Source organism: Pelodiscus sinensis, chromosome 13 (assembly GCF_052426305.1).
Source record: "Pelodiscus sinensis isolate ZL-2025 chromosome 13, ASM5242630v1, whole genome shotgun sequence".
Taxonomy (NCBI): Eukaryota; Metazoa; Chordata; order Testudines; family Trionychidae; genus Pelodiscus; species Pelodiscus sinensis.
In genome coordinates this window covers 24,682,503-24,696,269 of record NC_143064.1, presented here as the reverse complement: position 1 = coordinate 24,696,269, position 13,767 = coordinate 24,682,503, and the positions used below count along the sequence as shown (strand labels likewise).

Sequence of the window (13,767 nt, the reverse complement as noted above, 5' to 3'; positions counted from 1 at the left end):
ATCATTACAAAGCTTTTTATGAAATTGGTGCCACCAAGTGGTTAAATTGTGTATTACTGATTTTAAGATCAACTGCTGCACAATGTTGATCCAGCACATTTAAAACGTAATTAAAAGAATTGATGAACAAATATTTGATTTTAAAAACTTGGTGCAAATAGAAAACTTAGTGCATTGTGTCTTAGTGCATTGTGTAAGAGAAGATCAAATGTTATTCACAGAAGTAAAAAATGGGGTATGTTTACACTGTGTTGAGATTGTACTTGCACAGCTAAGCTGGTATAGCCATTTAGACACAACCTATGCCAACAGAAGAGGTTTTTCTGTTAGTCCTGGTCTACACACGGGAATTATTTCAAAATAATCCCCCATTTCAAAATAATAAGTGGCACGTTCACACTAGGGATGTAAGTGACGTGTCAGTTACCAGATAAGCATATGGTTATAAGGTAGTCGAGTAGTAACTTGACCAGGGCGCTTACACCCTCGCTGCCTCTATCAGAGAGAGGCAGCAAAGGAGGGGGGAGCTGGAGCCGTGGGGAGCCAGCTTAAAAGCCAGTCCCCCCCCCCCCAACACATTTTGGGGGTGGGAGCAGGCAGGGAAAGTAGAGGCGCGGTGGGGAAGTGAGTGAGACTGCTGTGCCTCTCCTTTTGAAGTGTAACAAGAGCCCCACATGGTTCATGCTACATTTCAAAGGAAGAGATGGAACCCCAGGTGAGCGGGGACTGCTTGAGTCCCTACTCGTCCCACGTTCCCCACATTGCCTCTCCCTTTGAAATGTAGCAGGAGCCCCTGCGAGGCATTTAAAAGGCAGAAGAGCAGTGGGGATGGCTAGCGCCTCACTCTACCTCTTATCGACTAATTGAGTGGTCGATGGAAATTAGTTGATTAATCGAAATTTAACATCCCTAACAAACCCATTATTTCAAATTAATGGGCTGGTTATTTTGAAATCTGTACTCCTGCTTTCTTCAGGAAATAAGCTTATTTTGAAATGGTTCTTTTGGGAGTTATTTCAAATTTAGTTATTTTGAAATAATTTCCTAGTGTAGACATGCCCTTAGTGTAAGGATACCACCTCTGCGAACAAAGCTAGCTACATCAAAAGAAAACCACTTCGGTCAGCATAGCTGGTTGGAGTATGGGGTTTTTTACAACACTGACCAAAATAACTAAGCAGTAATTATGCTTCAGATTAGAGCAAGCCTGAGGATGAGATGGTTGAGAGGTTTTTTTTGGGGTGGAGCGTAAATATTAAAAAGTCTAGCATAAGGTCTATAGAATGATTCCAAATATCAGTGTTGCTATTAGAGAGTCAACAAAACTCGCTTATGCTGGCGTTTGTTGAATTTATGTAAATTTCTAATCCACGAGATATTATGATATAGTTCTGACATACATTGTCATACAACTTATTGATGATGCAAAAGAAAGGATCCTATCCTAACCCTCTCGTGTTTCAAAGGCTGGATCTGCAGTTTGCTATCGGTGACACACAATAAGCATGACTATAACCTTCAGTAATTCAATATAGAAATGGCATGTAGTATGATTTTGTCTTATGGAAAGGGTCAGCAGTTGTGCTCTAGAGCTACTACTTTGTAAATGCTTTTTTAAAGCATTCTGTAGCTCAATATTAAACTTTTATCAGGCTGGAACTTAATGTATCAGGAAAGAACAGATACAAATTTATTCCGTAAATAGAATACTTTGCCTTGGAAACTTCACTTTAATTTACCCACTCTAAACAAAAAAGGCTTCATTCTAAAACAGAAATTGTGTTAATTTTATCACGTTTATAACACTGAATGCGGCTACAGATTCACTTTCCCCTTATGTAGTAAAATATTTTGTAAAAGCTGTGATATTTTGTGTTTGTTTTTTGTTTTATCCTTAACTTGTTCCCTCACTGTCTGAGGTCCACAGTCTGTGGCTTACCTAGTTCTGATATATGTTGTTATACCCCCCAAAATTCCTTGGCCCAGTCTACTTCCTTTGCCACCCTTATTCATCTGGTTTGGCTCTTTTCACTCTGTATTTGGGTCTGGCAGTTTCACCTCCATCCTTTCAACAGCAGAGTACTGAGAGCACCCAAGAGAGGGTCTCTCTGCAATCAGTTCTGGTGATGGTGCCACAACAACAGACAGCAGCAATTGCACAGAAAGTCTAGCTGAGTGCTGCAGCCCTGGTCTGACACATTCTCAATACAGCTGAAATCTTCAGAGACTGTAGCTCTTAAACTCTAACACAGTGGTCCCCAATGTTTTGGGACTGCCGGGGGTGGGACCGCTCATGCTCTGCGCGCCCGGGGCCAAAACCGCACATGCGCCGCACACCTGGGGCCAACGCTGCGCATGAGCCACGCACCCAGGGCTGGTGCCGCACACCTGAGGACCGGGGCGCAAGAATGGTGTGGCCGGCCCTGGTCACTTGGTGGGCACACGCAAATGCCCTGGTAGGTGCCATGGCACCCACGGGCACTGCGTTGGGGACCACTGCTCTAACAAGTCTCTATTAAACAAGCATAAACTAAGATTTTTTTCCACACAAAGGTTTGTAACTTGGCTGATTTGGATATTTTTTCATGAGAATCACAAATGACACATCCGTGTTACTAAATATCAAGTCCTTGGTCCAAAAGCAGAGAGGCCCTAGAGCTTCTCACCCAGACCAGTATATGGATTTTATAACATGGGCAGAACACAAAATATCCTTAATTTCATTCTCAAAAATGGCCAAACCATTTTTGCTGAAATTTTATTTTATTTGCTTTTAAGTAAAGCTGGATACCCGGCCTGAAAAGGATTGGCAAAGTTATAGGCAATTGAAAATAAGGTCTTACACTGGAAATTTCTGGTGAACCTTAACTGTGAGTGGCACTACCAGGTCCACCCATAATAGCTTGAGTTAGTTACAAATGTTTTGCTTTTCATATGTAGGAATCAGAGTAATAAATCTTTAATCTTTTTTCTGGCAGTGGTCCAAACCGTGGCCATTATATCACCATAGTGAAGAGCCATGGCTTTTGGTTGCTGTTTGATGACGACATTGTAGAGGTAGGTATGCAGACTGCTTTTATGTTGTGACAGAGTAGACGGTGCCTTTTTCTGGCTGTCTGCAGGGATCCTATTTCAGTATCTAGGATTTGATTTGCATCCATTAAAGAAATTTATAACACAATCTGCAGGAGCATCCTTGTCAAGTTCTGGACTCTTCAGAGGCAGGTTGGTGTATGTAGAATTGACATGTAGAACCACACTCACCTGAGGGGCTACATTAGTCGCTCAGCAGAATGAGGATGACATGTATTTGATATAACCACAACTGTCTTTTTAAGAATGTAAAACACAAGGGTATTTTTTCCTATATCGCGGGCTCTCTCTTGAGATTTGTTGGCTTTCTAAAGTCAGTGGCTTGATTCTAAATATTTCTGATGGCTGTAGCTCAACACTGAATTTAAACACCTTTTCATCTTTTTTTATAGGCCTAAGTGTATGTAAAAGGAAGAATTCTTGATTTTTGCCACTGACAGGTAGCAAAAACTGTGGCAAGAGTTAAAAATCAGAGAGTTGTGAGCACATGAATAGTTAGATACTGAAGATATCCATAGGATTTTTTATCTTTAGTAGAGTTTTTATATATACTCTAGCTAAAATAAACTTATTTTGTACTCCACAAAATACCTTGCCTATAAATTGTTTGTGCGTATCTAAACACATACACATACCTATCTGCAAACATTGCATTTTATGCACAAAAAATTCTGAACAGGTGGTAGCATTTTGTTGCATCTCCCATTGAGCTATGTTGTAAAAAAAGATAAAAGTTTATCTTTTAGTCTTTTTTAGATCACTCCTTAAAATTAGTCCAAACTCTGATTGGTAATACACCAAGATAGTCCCTTTAAAAACATGTATGATTTATAAAGAGGCCATAAAATAGTTATCATGTTATATATTTTCAGTCAATGTCTTCCATGCCATATTTCTATGGGGGAGTTGTGGGGTCTGGGATAGAGGTTGGGTCCAGAAGGGAGAACGGGGAACTGGAGGGGTTATGGGATCTTAGAGGGAGTTTGGATGAAGGAAGGGGGGTGTGATCTGGAACAGGGGATTGAAGTACAGGGTCTGGGAGAGGATATGGAAGCAGGAGGGGATTCTGGCCTGGGGAAGGATTGTAGGAGGAGGTATAAGGTCTGGGAGGGAGTTGAGACCTGGGGCAGGGAGTTGGGGGGAGAGGGGGCTGATAGGCACTTACCTAGGTGGCTCCTGGCTGGCAGCCCTATAGGACCCCGAGGCAGGCTTCCTGCCTGCTGCAGTCATAAGCTGCTCCAAATGGCTGGCTGCTCCCTATGGCTCTCTGCTCCAAGTGCTGGAGGAGGGAGAGGAGGCTTTGCATGCTGCCTCTGAACCCCAGAAAAATCTCTCTGTTCCTGCTGGCTGAAAACTGAGAGCTTCAAGTTTATCAGGCTTCTATCAGAACAGGGGTGGGCAAGATATGGCTTGTGGGCAGACCTGTCAGGACCCTCAGGTACTGAGCAGCCCCACATCACTTTAAGCAGCTGGCTGTGCCCTGTGGCTCTCTGCTCCAGGAAGAGGAAGAGGGCTTTGTGCACTGCCCTCACCTCCAGCAATATCTCTCAGCTCCCAAAGGGTCACCAGCTGGGTGTGGGGGCAGCATGTGAAACCTCTCTCCCCCCAGTGCTTGGATACAAATATTTCCAGGTTATAGTAAAAATGTGAGGTAGTGGAAATAAACTTGATTTCATGGTAAGTTGGTTGGCATTTAAATTGAATTAAACAGAAGAGAATGTTTGCATAACTCCCAGATAATTATATTATGGAATCAGTTAGTGAATATTTTTGTGAGTATTTTTTTTTTGTTAGAATGACTATCTCTCTTCTGAATATTCATATAAAAGGTTTTCTGGGAAAAGAATTAGGGAAAAATATAGATTATTTGTCCTGTATACTTTCTCCAGAACTTCAGAGCATTTTGAAATGCATGAATTGAAGGAATTTTAGATTTTTCACACAACATAATGCATTCCGTGTTTCAAATAGTATACCGTCCAATTGCATTTTGTGTTTGTTGCATCTTTCTGGCAACTTACCAAATGTGTGTTGCCCCCTGCTCATAAGGTGTGTGGGGGGGGGGGGGAGGAAGAAATGCACTGACCTAAACAAGCAAGTAGTGTACATTCTCTTCAAAACTGAGTGCACCCACAGACAGCTTACATTTTTATGACCAGCACGTCCACAGCAGACCATTAGAACAATTGCTGAAGCTGTGCAGGCAATGTTCAGAAAACCAATTTGTCCCTCTTGTACTTAAACATACTAAGGAATAAACTGGTAGTTCTATGGGTATCATCTGTACAAATTAACACACTTTGTTCAGCCTGTGCCCTATGCGGTTTCTTACCTGAAAACATCTAGAAAGCTTTGGTGGTTGAGGCTGCAGGGAAGTGCCTTTGTGGTATTGATTGTTCAGTGTGAACAATTATATATGGAGCTGTAGTGCTATCATCTGCTTCCAGATGGATGTCACCGGTTATGGTTAACCAGCAGGTCTGGCCTGGCTGGAGCAGCCCGCCACACTGTGGGGCTAACCCTAAACCCATCCCGGTTAAGAGGTTAACCAATTAAATATAACATTTAACCGGTTAACTGATTAAATGGGATTTTACATCCTTAGTCCCTGTAGATTTCTCTAGTTCAGGGGTAGGCAATAATTTTTGATGGAGAGGCCATTCCAAGATTTTGGAAAGTGGTTGAGGGCTGCACTCTTCCAGGATATTAATGGAGGAGATATGGGGTCTGGGATAGAGGTTGGGTGCAGAAAGGAGCTTGGAGTGAGGGATTGGGGTGCAGCAGGGAGAATGAGATCTGGGAGGGAGTTTGGGTGAAGGAGTCAGTTGTGATCTAGGGCAGGAGACTGGGATGCAAGATTTTGGGATGTGACTGAGGCTAGGAGGTGATTGTGATCTGGGGCAGGAGACTGAGGTGCCAGATCAGGGTGCAGGAGGGAGCAGAGGGTTTGGATATATGTCTGGGGGAAGGGGGCAGAACGGAGGAGTTGGGGAATGGAGAGTTGGGGAACGGAGGTGTTGAAGTGCCAAAGGCAGGCTCTGGCTAGGAGGCACTTACCTGCAGAAACCTGAAGCAGACCATCTGCTGCAGGTTGCTCGCAGCTCCACGTGGCTCCGCTCCAGGCATGAGAGGGATTGGGGAGGGAAGATGAGGAGGAAAGGAGAAGGCTTCCTACACTGCCCCTGCTCCCAGCAAAAATTCTCAGCTCTTATTGGCCAGAAACTGAGAGATTGGCCAATGGGACCTAAGAGATTTTGCTGGGGGGCGGGAACAGTATGAGAAGTCTCCCTCCTCTGTCCCTAGCCATACCAAGTGGAGAACAGATGGCTTTTTAAAACAGGAACTGATCTCTGCCTAAGGATTCCGGCAAGGCGGCAGCAGGCCAGATCTGGTGGCTTGGCGGGCCGTATCTGGTCTGCTGACAGCCTCTTGCCCACCCGTGCTCTAGCTGCTTCTCTGTTTGCTATATTTTTTTGTTGTTGCTAAATACTCCTGCTTTTAATTATAGCTAGAATAGTGAAGTTGAGTCATTACTGTTAGTTTCACCCCTATATGTTTTCAGTGTTTCTCTGTACTGGGTACCACTTACTTCAGATGATGGCTGTCAAGGAAACCAGCTTCAATGATGCCTGTTGGAATGTAAAAATGTCCTTAAGAGCGCTTCATACATAATGCTTCCTATGTCCCACTGAGTTGCGCATATTGAGAGAGTACCTTTTGTGCTACCTTAACCTTGAGAGCCCAAATGTACCAGAAATCTCAGCTCTGGATACACCATTAAACCGATAGTTTGTTATAGTTAGCATTGAGCCTTTATTCCTTGCTTATTACCATGTGGAAGTCTGAATCTCAGGAGACCCTGATCTGAGGAGGGAATACTCCCTTTGGCCCCAGTACTGTAATGCCACAGTGCCTTTGCGCTCTCCCTCAGAACTGAGGTGTAAAGATGGAAACAGAGGCCATGATTTTTGTCCAGAATATTTGACTCCATATGGATCTATGAACTTGGAACTAAGATGCTATCCATTCTGAGAGACTCTTTGATACTAGAGACTGGTAATAGGACCTTCTGCCTATTCTGTACTAATAGCCATTTTGGGAGTGATGAAGTTCAGCTTCGGGCCTTCCTTTGACTCCTCTGCATGTCAAGCAGAGAACATTCCCTGCTTCCTCCACTAAAGCAGAGTTTTTTCTTTGGACCAAGAATCTTGGTTCTATGGTATCCCAAGACCCTTTTCCCCTGCGATATTCTGAATTTCTGGTACCCAAATCTTCTATCATAGGGATAGTAGAGGAGATTGTCACTTCATTTGTTTCTAGACTGCTTTCCACCTCAGGTTGTCATCTTATCCTTGTGGATTGGGTGACCTAAAGGTATTTTTAAAATACTAAAGGAATCATTTTCTACTTAGCAACACAGGCTATGAGCATTCATTCCAGTGTTTCACTCTCTGTACTTGGCTCACCATTGATTGCAGAATCAAATTCAGTCTCACATGGAATTAGCTTTTGCTGGCTGAGATTTCTCTTCCTGATGCTGACCTTTCAGGACAGCTGTATTCCACTGGAACAAAGAAATTGTTGATCAGTAATGAGAAACAACTCCATCTCAGAACATAGACCAAGACTATGGAGTTCACAACCACAGGAGATAATGACCATTGACCTCACCGATTTGAGAGCAAAATGCAAAACTCATTTATCTGGCCGTGCTTTGCTGGAATAATTTTCTCTCAATTTTAAATTGATGTATAGACAAGAAATCTATTCCTGCCTGCACTGAAAAGAAGTTATTTGCCTTTTTAAATACCCATGAGGTTCTAAACCTCTCACTGCTCAACATTGTAGTAGATTCCAGTGGTGCAGGAATCCTCTTCATTTCTTAAGCCCCAGTAACCTCCTGCAAGGCAGCAGGTCATTTAAACTGCCTTTTGAATTTACTGGAAAGTTTGTATGCGCTTCTTATTATCTGGTGGAGATATTGTCCTGTGTTAACAACAAACTATTTTTCATCTGCATATAGGCTGCATGGCTTTGGATAAAGGAAGGTGGCGACTCCAAAACTTGGTAGAAAGAGCTGAGGGTGAATGTCAGCTAGAATTTTTAGAGAAGGCCTTCGTCGAACCCTTATGTCTACACTGTAGCCTCACAGCGTACTAATTTTTTGATCTGATAGTCTTATAAATTGATCCTGATTTAATATTTTCTAAATCAAGCAGTTCAAGTCTACTGAAGAAATGTTTAATGTATTAGTGTATTAATATTGAGTAGTTTTCCGTCAATTCCTTCTATATAGTAAATTGAAAATAGTGTTTCTTTGGGGGAAGTAGGGTGCTCAGTATTTATTTGACTGGGTCTAATCTTCATGTCTTATTGAATTACAGAAAATTGATGCGCAGGCCATTGAAGAATTCTATGGGTTAACATCAGACATTTCCAAAAACTCAGAATCCGGATATATCCTCTTCTACCAGTCAAGAGACTAAGACTAAAATGATAAATGTGTACAAATAAAAGAAAAAAGGGATCAAGGCTGTGTCCCAAGTAGGACATCAGTGACAGCAGAAACAATTCCTCATCATTGCTGTAGGACCATGAGAGATCCAGCAGGGAGAAGAAAGGTTTACCTCTGTCATTCTTGGAGGAGGAGTGCTGACTTCCATAACAAGGAGAGCTTTTGCTCCGATTTTCTTTCTGGGCTTTTTTAAACATTGCTAGCTTCCAAAATCTGTGTTACCTCTACTTGAAACCTGGCTGCTTATTTGTTCAAGAACTGAAGAAAGGTTTTGAAAGTCGCATTGTGGAATTCTTTACCATTCAGTGTCAGCCTGAGGCTATACCTTGAAATCTATCATCGTCGTTTTTCTGTATTTTAGCAGAATGATTTTGATATTCTGTGTCAGCTGAACACACATTTTAAGATATGAGCAGCAGCCAGTTGCTGGATATATTTGATGACTCAGACATGCAAAACAGTACAGTGCTAAAACATATTGGAAATGCCAAGTCTAATTTTTAAAAAGGTAGACAAAAAGCTAGTTCTGCAGCATTATAATTTCCTCAGTATGTATCACCTTGGGTTTAGATAACACTAATAGCACTCTTTTTTTTGTATATTTTTAACTTTTACTATTCTAGCCCCCTCCAGAAGATATAATTTTTTTCCATACTCAACCTAATCTGTTGTATTTTTTAATTTTTTCCGCAAAAGTTTGAGTCAAAGCTGCATTGCTGCAAATTCAAGGGGAGCAAAGAAACAGTTGAGCTTTTAAAAGTGCATGTCTTTCAACCAGTCGTTAAAGAAAGTTTAAAGTTATAGTATTTCTTGGAGCTATCACATAAGCCAAAAGTGCCCTCTTTTGAAACAGGATCTGTTCAGCATTTCATTCAGTATATAGTAAATGGATGCAGGATTGTGTCTGCCTATGACAATACACAGAAGCAGCACTAATTGTGAAAAGTTAACCAAGGGAAGCATTATTTACATAACTAATCCAGTTGTTCCTAGTCTTTGAAATAAGAAATTTCCATTAAGGAAGAAAAAAATGAACAAAGGTTAACACTACCTTACAAAGAGTTCCTCTTCATCTTGATGGTTAGTTTTGACATGGGAATATTTGCCCCTGAAAATGTTCTCTGATTTTGATATGCCACTATAGGCCTTGCTTAACAGGGGAAAAGTATGTTAATCTTATGAAGACTGGATTTAAATTACTACCCATTACTCGTATATGTAGAATAATCTCAAGGATAATTAGAAAAGATTAAAGAGAATTTATGAGAAATCTCTGAAAACCCTATGAAATTTTCTTATTTGAAAAGTCTTGTTACAATGCCAAAGCTTGTCATAGCTGGCTTTAAACCATGAGTGGAAATTGATATTTTCCTTTCTTCATCTTGTTAAATAACACCAAAGCTGTCTTCTACCTTATTGGTCTTAGTACAGCATTTCATATTACACACTGGTGTTTATCTGTGAGGACACTTCATTTATGCAATTCTGTGATTTTTACAAGATAAAATAAAATATTTTACCAAAATATTGTCCTCTTGAAGATAACGCATCACATACATGCAGTTCTTCATGGTGGCTGTGCTCATTATCTGTTGTTCCCTTTCACAACTGGAAATATCCTGTTAGCAGTTAATTACTTGCTTTAAAATGGAAATTAGTAAATATTAGCATACTCTAATTGAGTACAGGTTCCATTCCTTCCCACCTCTCCTTTTCCAGGAGAAAAAGTATGGACGGTCAGTTCCTGATTTTTATTATGCAAAATACTTTCCATTTTCAGAGATTTAATCAGTACCTGTGAAACATTTTTTGTCATCTTGTTATTCCTACTTGTGTGAAAATTGCGCTTGGTTAGGGATTCTCTCCCCTTATTTACAGGAAAACCCAGAGCCCCTGCATAGTGACACTCAGAGAAATGCCACCAGTAACTCTAGCAAAAAGGAGAACACACTGAGTTTAAAAAACAAATCTAAACAGTAAATACAAAAAAGTGGTGTAGAACACTATACATGTATTTTGTATATCTGGTGATACATTTTTACAAATAAAATACCTGATTTGAGAGAGATAATATGAAAGATATATACTATAGATTAAAAGAAAAACTGTTAAAAGTGCACTTTTGCTACAGATTTATAAAGAAACTAAATGGGATTAAATTGGAAGAGAATGGTATAATGTTACTTCTGTATAATTAATGACCCCACCTGTCTCCAATAAAGGTCATGTATGGTCACATGCACATGGCCCCAAATGTTTTTCCTTGAATGGTGTGAATCTCACTTGAAGATGAAAAATAAAAGTAATTGGTTAGTTTTGTTCACTTTCGTTAAGGGCCCTTTTCTTCTTCATTTCATGTTAATTTTCTGAGCATATCTGTTGGTATAATTTTCTGAGCATATCTGTTTAATTGGTAGGCTGTGGAAAGGCTGTGGAAAGGAAGGGTTATGAACTAAGTTCTTTGTCTAAGGTGGACTTTGCATGACGTCACTGCTCAATACTTCCTTTTCACTTATGTTAACACTAGATTAGCAGAGATTAAAAATGTACCTGGTGCCATACGTGTGCTTTGAATTTGATGAGCAAAGATGAAGTCCCTTCCCCTGAAGAGTTTAACATGATTTAACCCACTTCACTCAGTGGGAAAACTTGATGAATAAGAGTTAATGAGTTCAGGTCAAAATATAAGGAATATACAAGTAAATTATATAGTAACTTGAAAGGTTGTCTCTTCCCCAAAAGCATCAGAATTTGCTTCCTTACCATAGAAGGTCACATATTGGCAATGAGCAAATGGAGTCAAATTTTACTCTAGCATGAGTCATCCATTGATTTTTAGCGGGAATTTTGCCTGTTTGCACCCAAGATGAATTTGGTCCATTGTAGTCTGACACAAATATGGGAAATTAATTTCAGATCACTTCAGAATATAGCTCAGGCCTGAAAGGTTTTAATTTGATTTGTAGCATATATTTTTGCTGCAATAGTGCTGGGCCAGATTCTGCCATTTTTATTCATGCTCTGTAGTAGCTTTTCAAGTAATCCAGTTCACATAATTGAAGCCACTCCCTCCAGGAAAAAAAACAACTAGTGCTCAGTGAGTGTACGTCTGCACTGCACACTTATTTTTAAATAAACTATTCTGGAAGAAATACTCAGAAATAGCTTATTTCAAAATAGCATGTCTATACTACAGGGAAGCCTCAAAATTAGTCCAAGGTTTACCTAATGTGGACGTGCTATCTCGATTTAGAGCCCCAGGAGGCACTGGGGAGTAATTACTTTGAATGGCCCTTGGGTGGAGCTTTTTGGAATAGCAGCAGTGGAGCGTCCACACTACTGCTATTCCGAAATAGCTGTTTCAGAATAGGTGTTATTCCTCGTGGAATGAGGTTTACAGAAGTCGGAATAAGCTGTCTGTTACTTTGAATTTATTTCGAAATAACGCTGCTGTGTAGATGCACCCTGAGAGAGTGGCAGATTCTGGTCCTATAGCCCAGCCCGTTAATCTCTGCAAACTGTGGCAGAGAGGAATTCCCACAACATACAATTGTAGTGATATTCCAGTAAATCCCAGAATGTGTTCACACCTGAGAAACGTTCATGAATTACTAGTTGTACATAGCATGTTCTTGGTCGCATCCCTGGAATTTGAGGTGATCATGTCAATTCAATCTAATTTGACTGGTACAAGGAGGAAAACAGAATAATAAAGATCCCTGAGACAAGTAAAACCTTCCTGCTCCAGTCCCCCAGTATTTAGGAAAGGAGCAACTCCCTGAAATATAACTGATTCTATAAGTGGATTCCTGTGATCATTTCCTATTGTGCCCTATTAACCTCTAGGTTACTTCTGGAGGCTTTCCTCTCTTTTTCTGTGCTTTCTGTGAAATTTGCTTCCACGTACACAATCAGTTGGCTTTGTTTTGAGCGTGGTTTTCATGTGCAGTGGTGAAATGGGATTAGATTATTCTCTGCAATGGAGTTGAACAATTATGGTTAACGATATGGCATTAGTGGAGCAATTGCAGTGATGTACAGGACAATAGCATAGGTTACCATGAAGATTCACTCATTTTTTCTCTATTCCTTTAGAGACTGAATATTTTGCAAAGGGAACTGACTTGATCTTTAAGTACTGTGTGCTGTTTCGCCTGAGCCGTTTACTTTAACTGCCCTTCATATATGCCAGTGGTGGGCAACCTATAGCCCATCAGGGTTCTATATGTGGCCCAAGAGACATTTTGTTTACCAATGCCCATGCGCAGGTTTGCCAGATTCTGCTGGCTTCTGTCCGTGTAGTTTTTTTTCTATTGGTATTACTAAAGTGACACGCACAAAAGCCAGGACACATGAAGTGAGGTGTGTGCTAATTGCACACAACATTGACTGTGAGAGCTATGCGCTTTCTGCATCCAATCAAAGCGCCTGAATGGTTCAATCAGAACACCCTGCAAATTCTAAGTACCCACACACAGTTGGCAAAACTAGCCTATCCCCCTGGAGACAGTCTTGGTAAAGATAATCTTGCAGCCCACTGGGATGAAGAAGGTCCACTCGTGTCCCACTCAATAACCTAGGTTGCCCATTGCTGGTATATGTGCTTTGAAGGGAAGCACCCTCATATCCTTTGCACACTACAATTTATTTCTGTTTCAGTAATGCCTAGAAGCCCTATTTGTTGACCCAGAACCCTATGGTTTGCGGTGTTGTACAAACACTGAACAGAGAATATGTGGCAATGTTTGATCCTTTCATTTTCACACAGTTGTAAACTGGTTTAGATATTTAGAAATCCTAGAATAAGACTAGCTTGGTGCTGGGATTTCTATTCTTTATGGTAGTATTAGGGTGGAAGGTCTGGCTATGCGAGGCATTGTACAAAAGTACAGGAGAAAGTGGTCCTCATCCCAAGGATCTTATTCTAAAACAAGAGGGAGAAAGTAGATGGGGGAAGACAATAGTAACAATGTAGTTACATGAGCTGCTAGTTATATGTATATTTTAATGGTTCTGAATCATTTTTTAAGTTTTTAACATAAGACAAAAGAAACTAAGTAGCTGCCAGCAATTTCCACTGGGCATCTGTAGCATAGTTTGTTAATAAAGTCAGGGGAAATGCCTGACCAAATCCTTTCTTAGAAACTGCTGCAACTATC

The 13,767-nt window shown here is 40.7% G+C and overlaps 1 protein-coding gene across 4 annotated transcripts in view; it reads left to right on the top strand.

Moving 5' to 3' along the window:
• LOC102448690 (ubiquitin carboxyl-terminal hydrolase 12-like) overlaps positions 1–10,936 on the top strand; it is a 45,116-nt gene extending 34,180 nt beyond the window's left edge. For all 4 annotated transcript variants that reach the window (XM_075940868.2, XM_014580124.4, XM_025178024.3 and 1 more), the window contains 2 exons: positions 2,979–3,057; positions 8,478–10,936. In XM_075940868.2, coding sequence (XP_075796983.1) covers positions 2,979–3,057; positions 8,478–8,579 — 181 coding nt within the window. In that variant the 3' untranslated portion in view covers positions 8,580–10,936. The remainder of the gene's footprint in view (positions 1–2,978; positions 3,058–8,477) is intronic.
• The last annotated feature ends 2,831 nt before the right edge of the window (positions 10,937–13,767 follow it).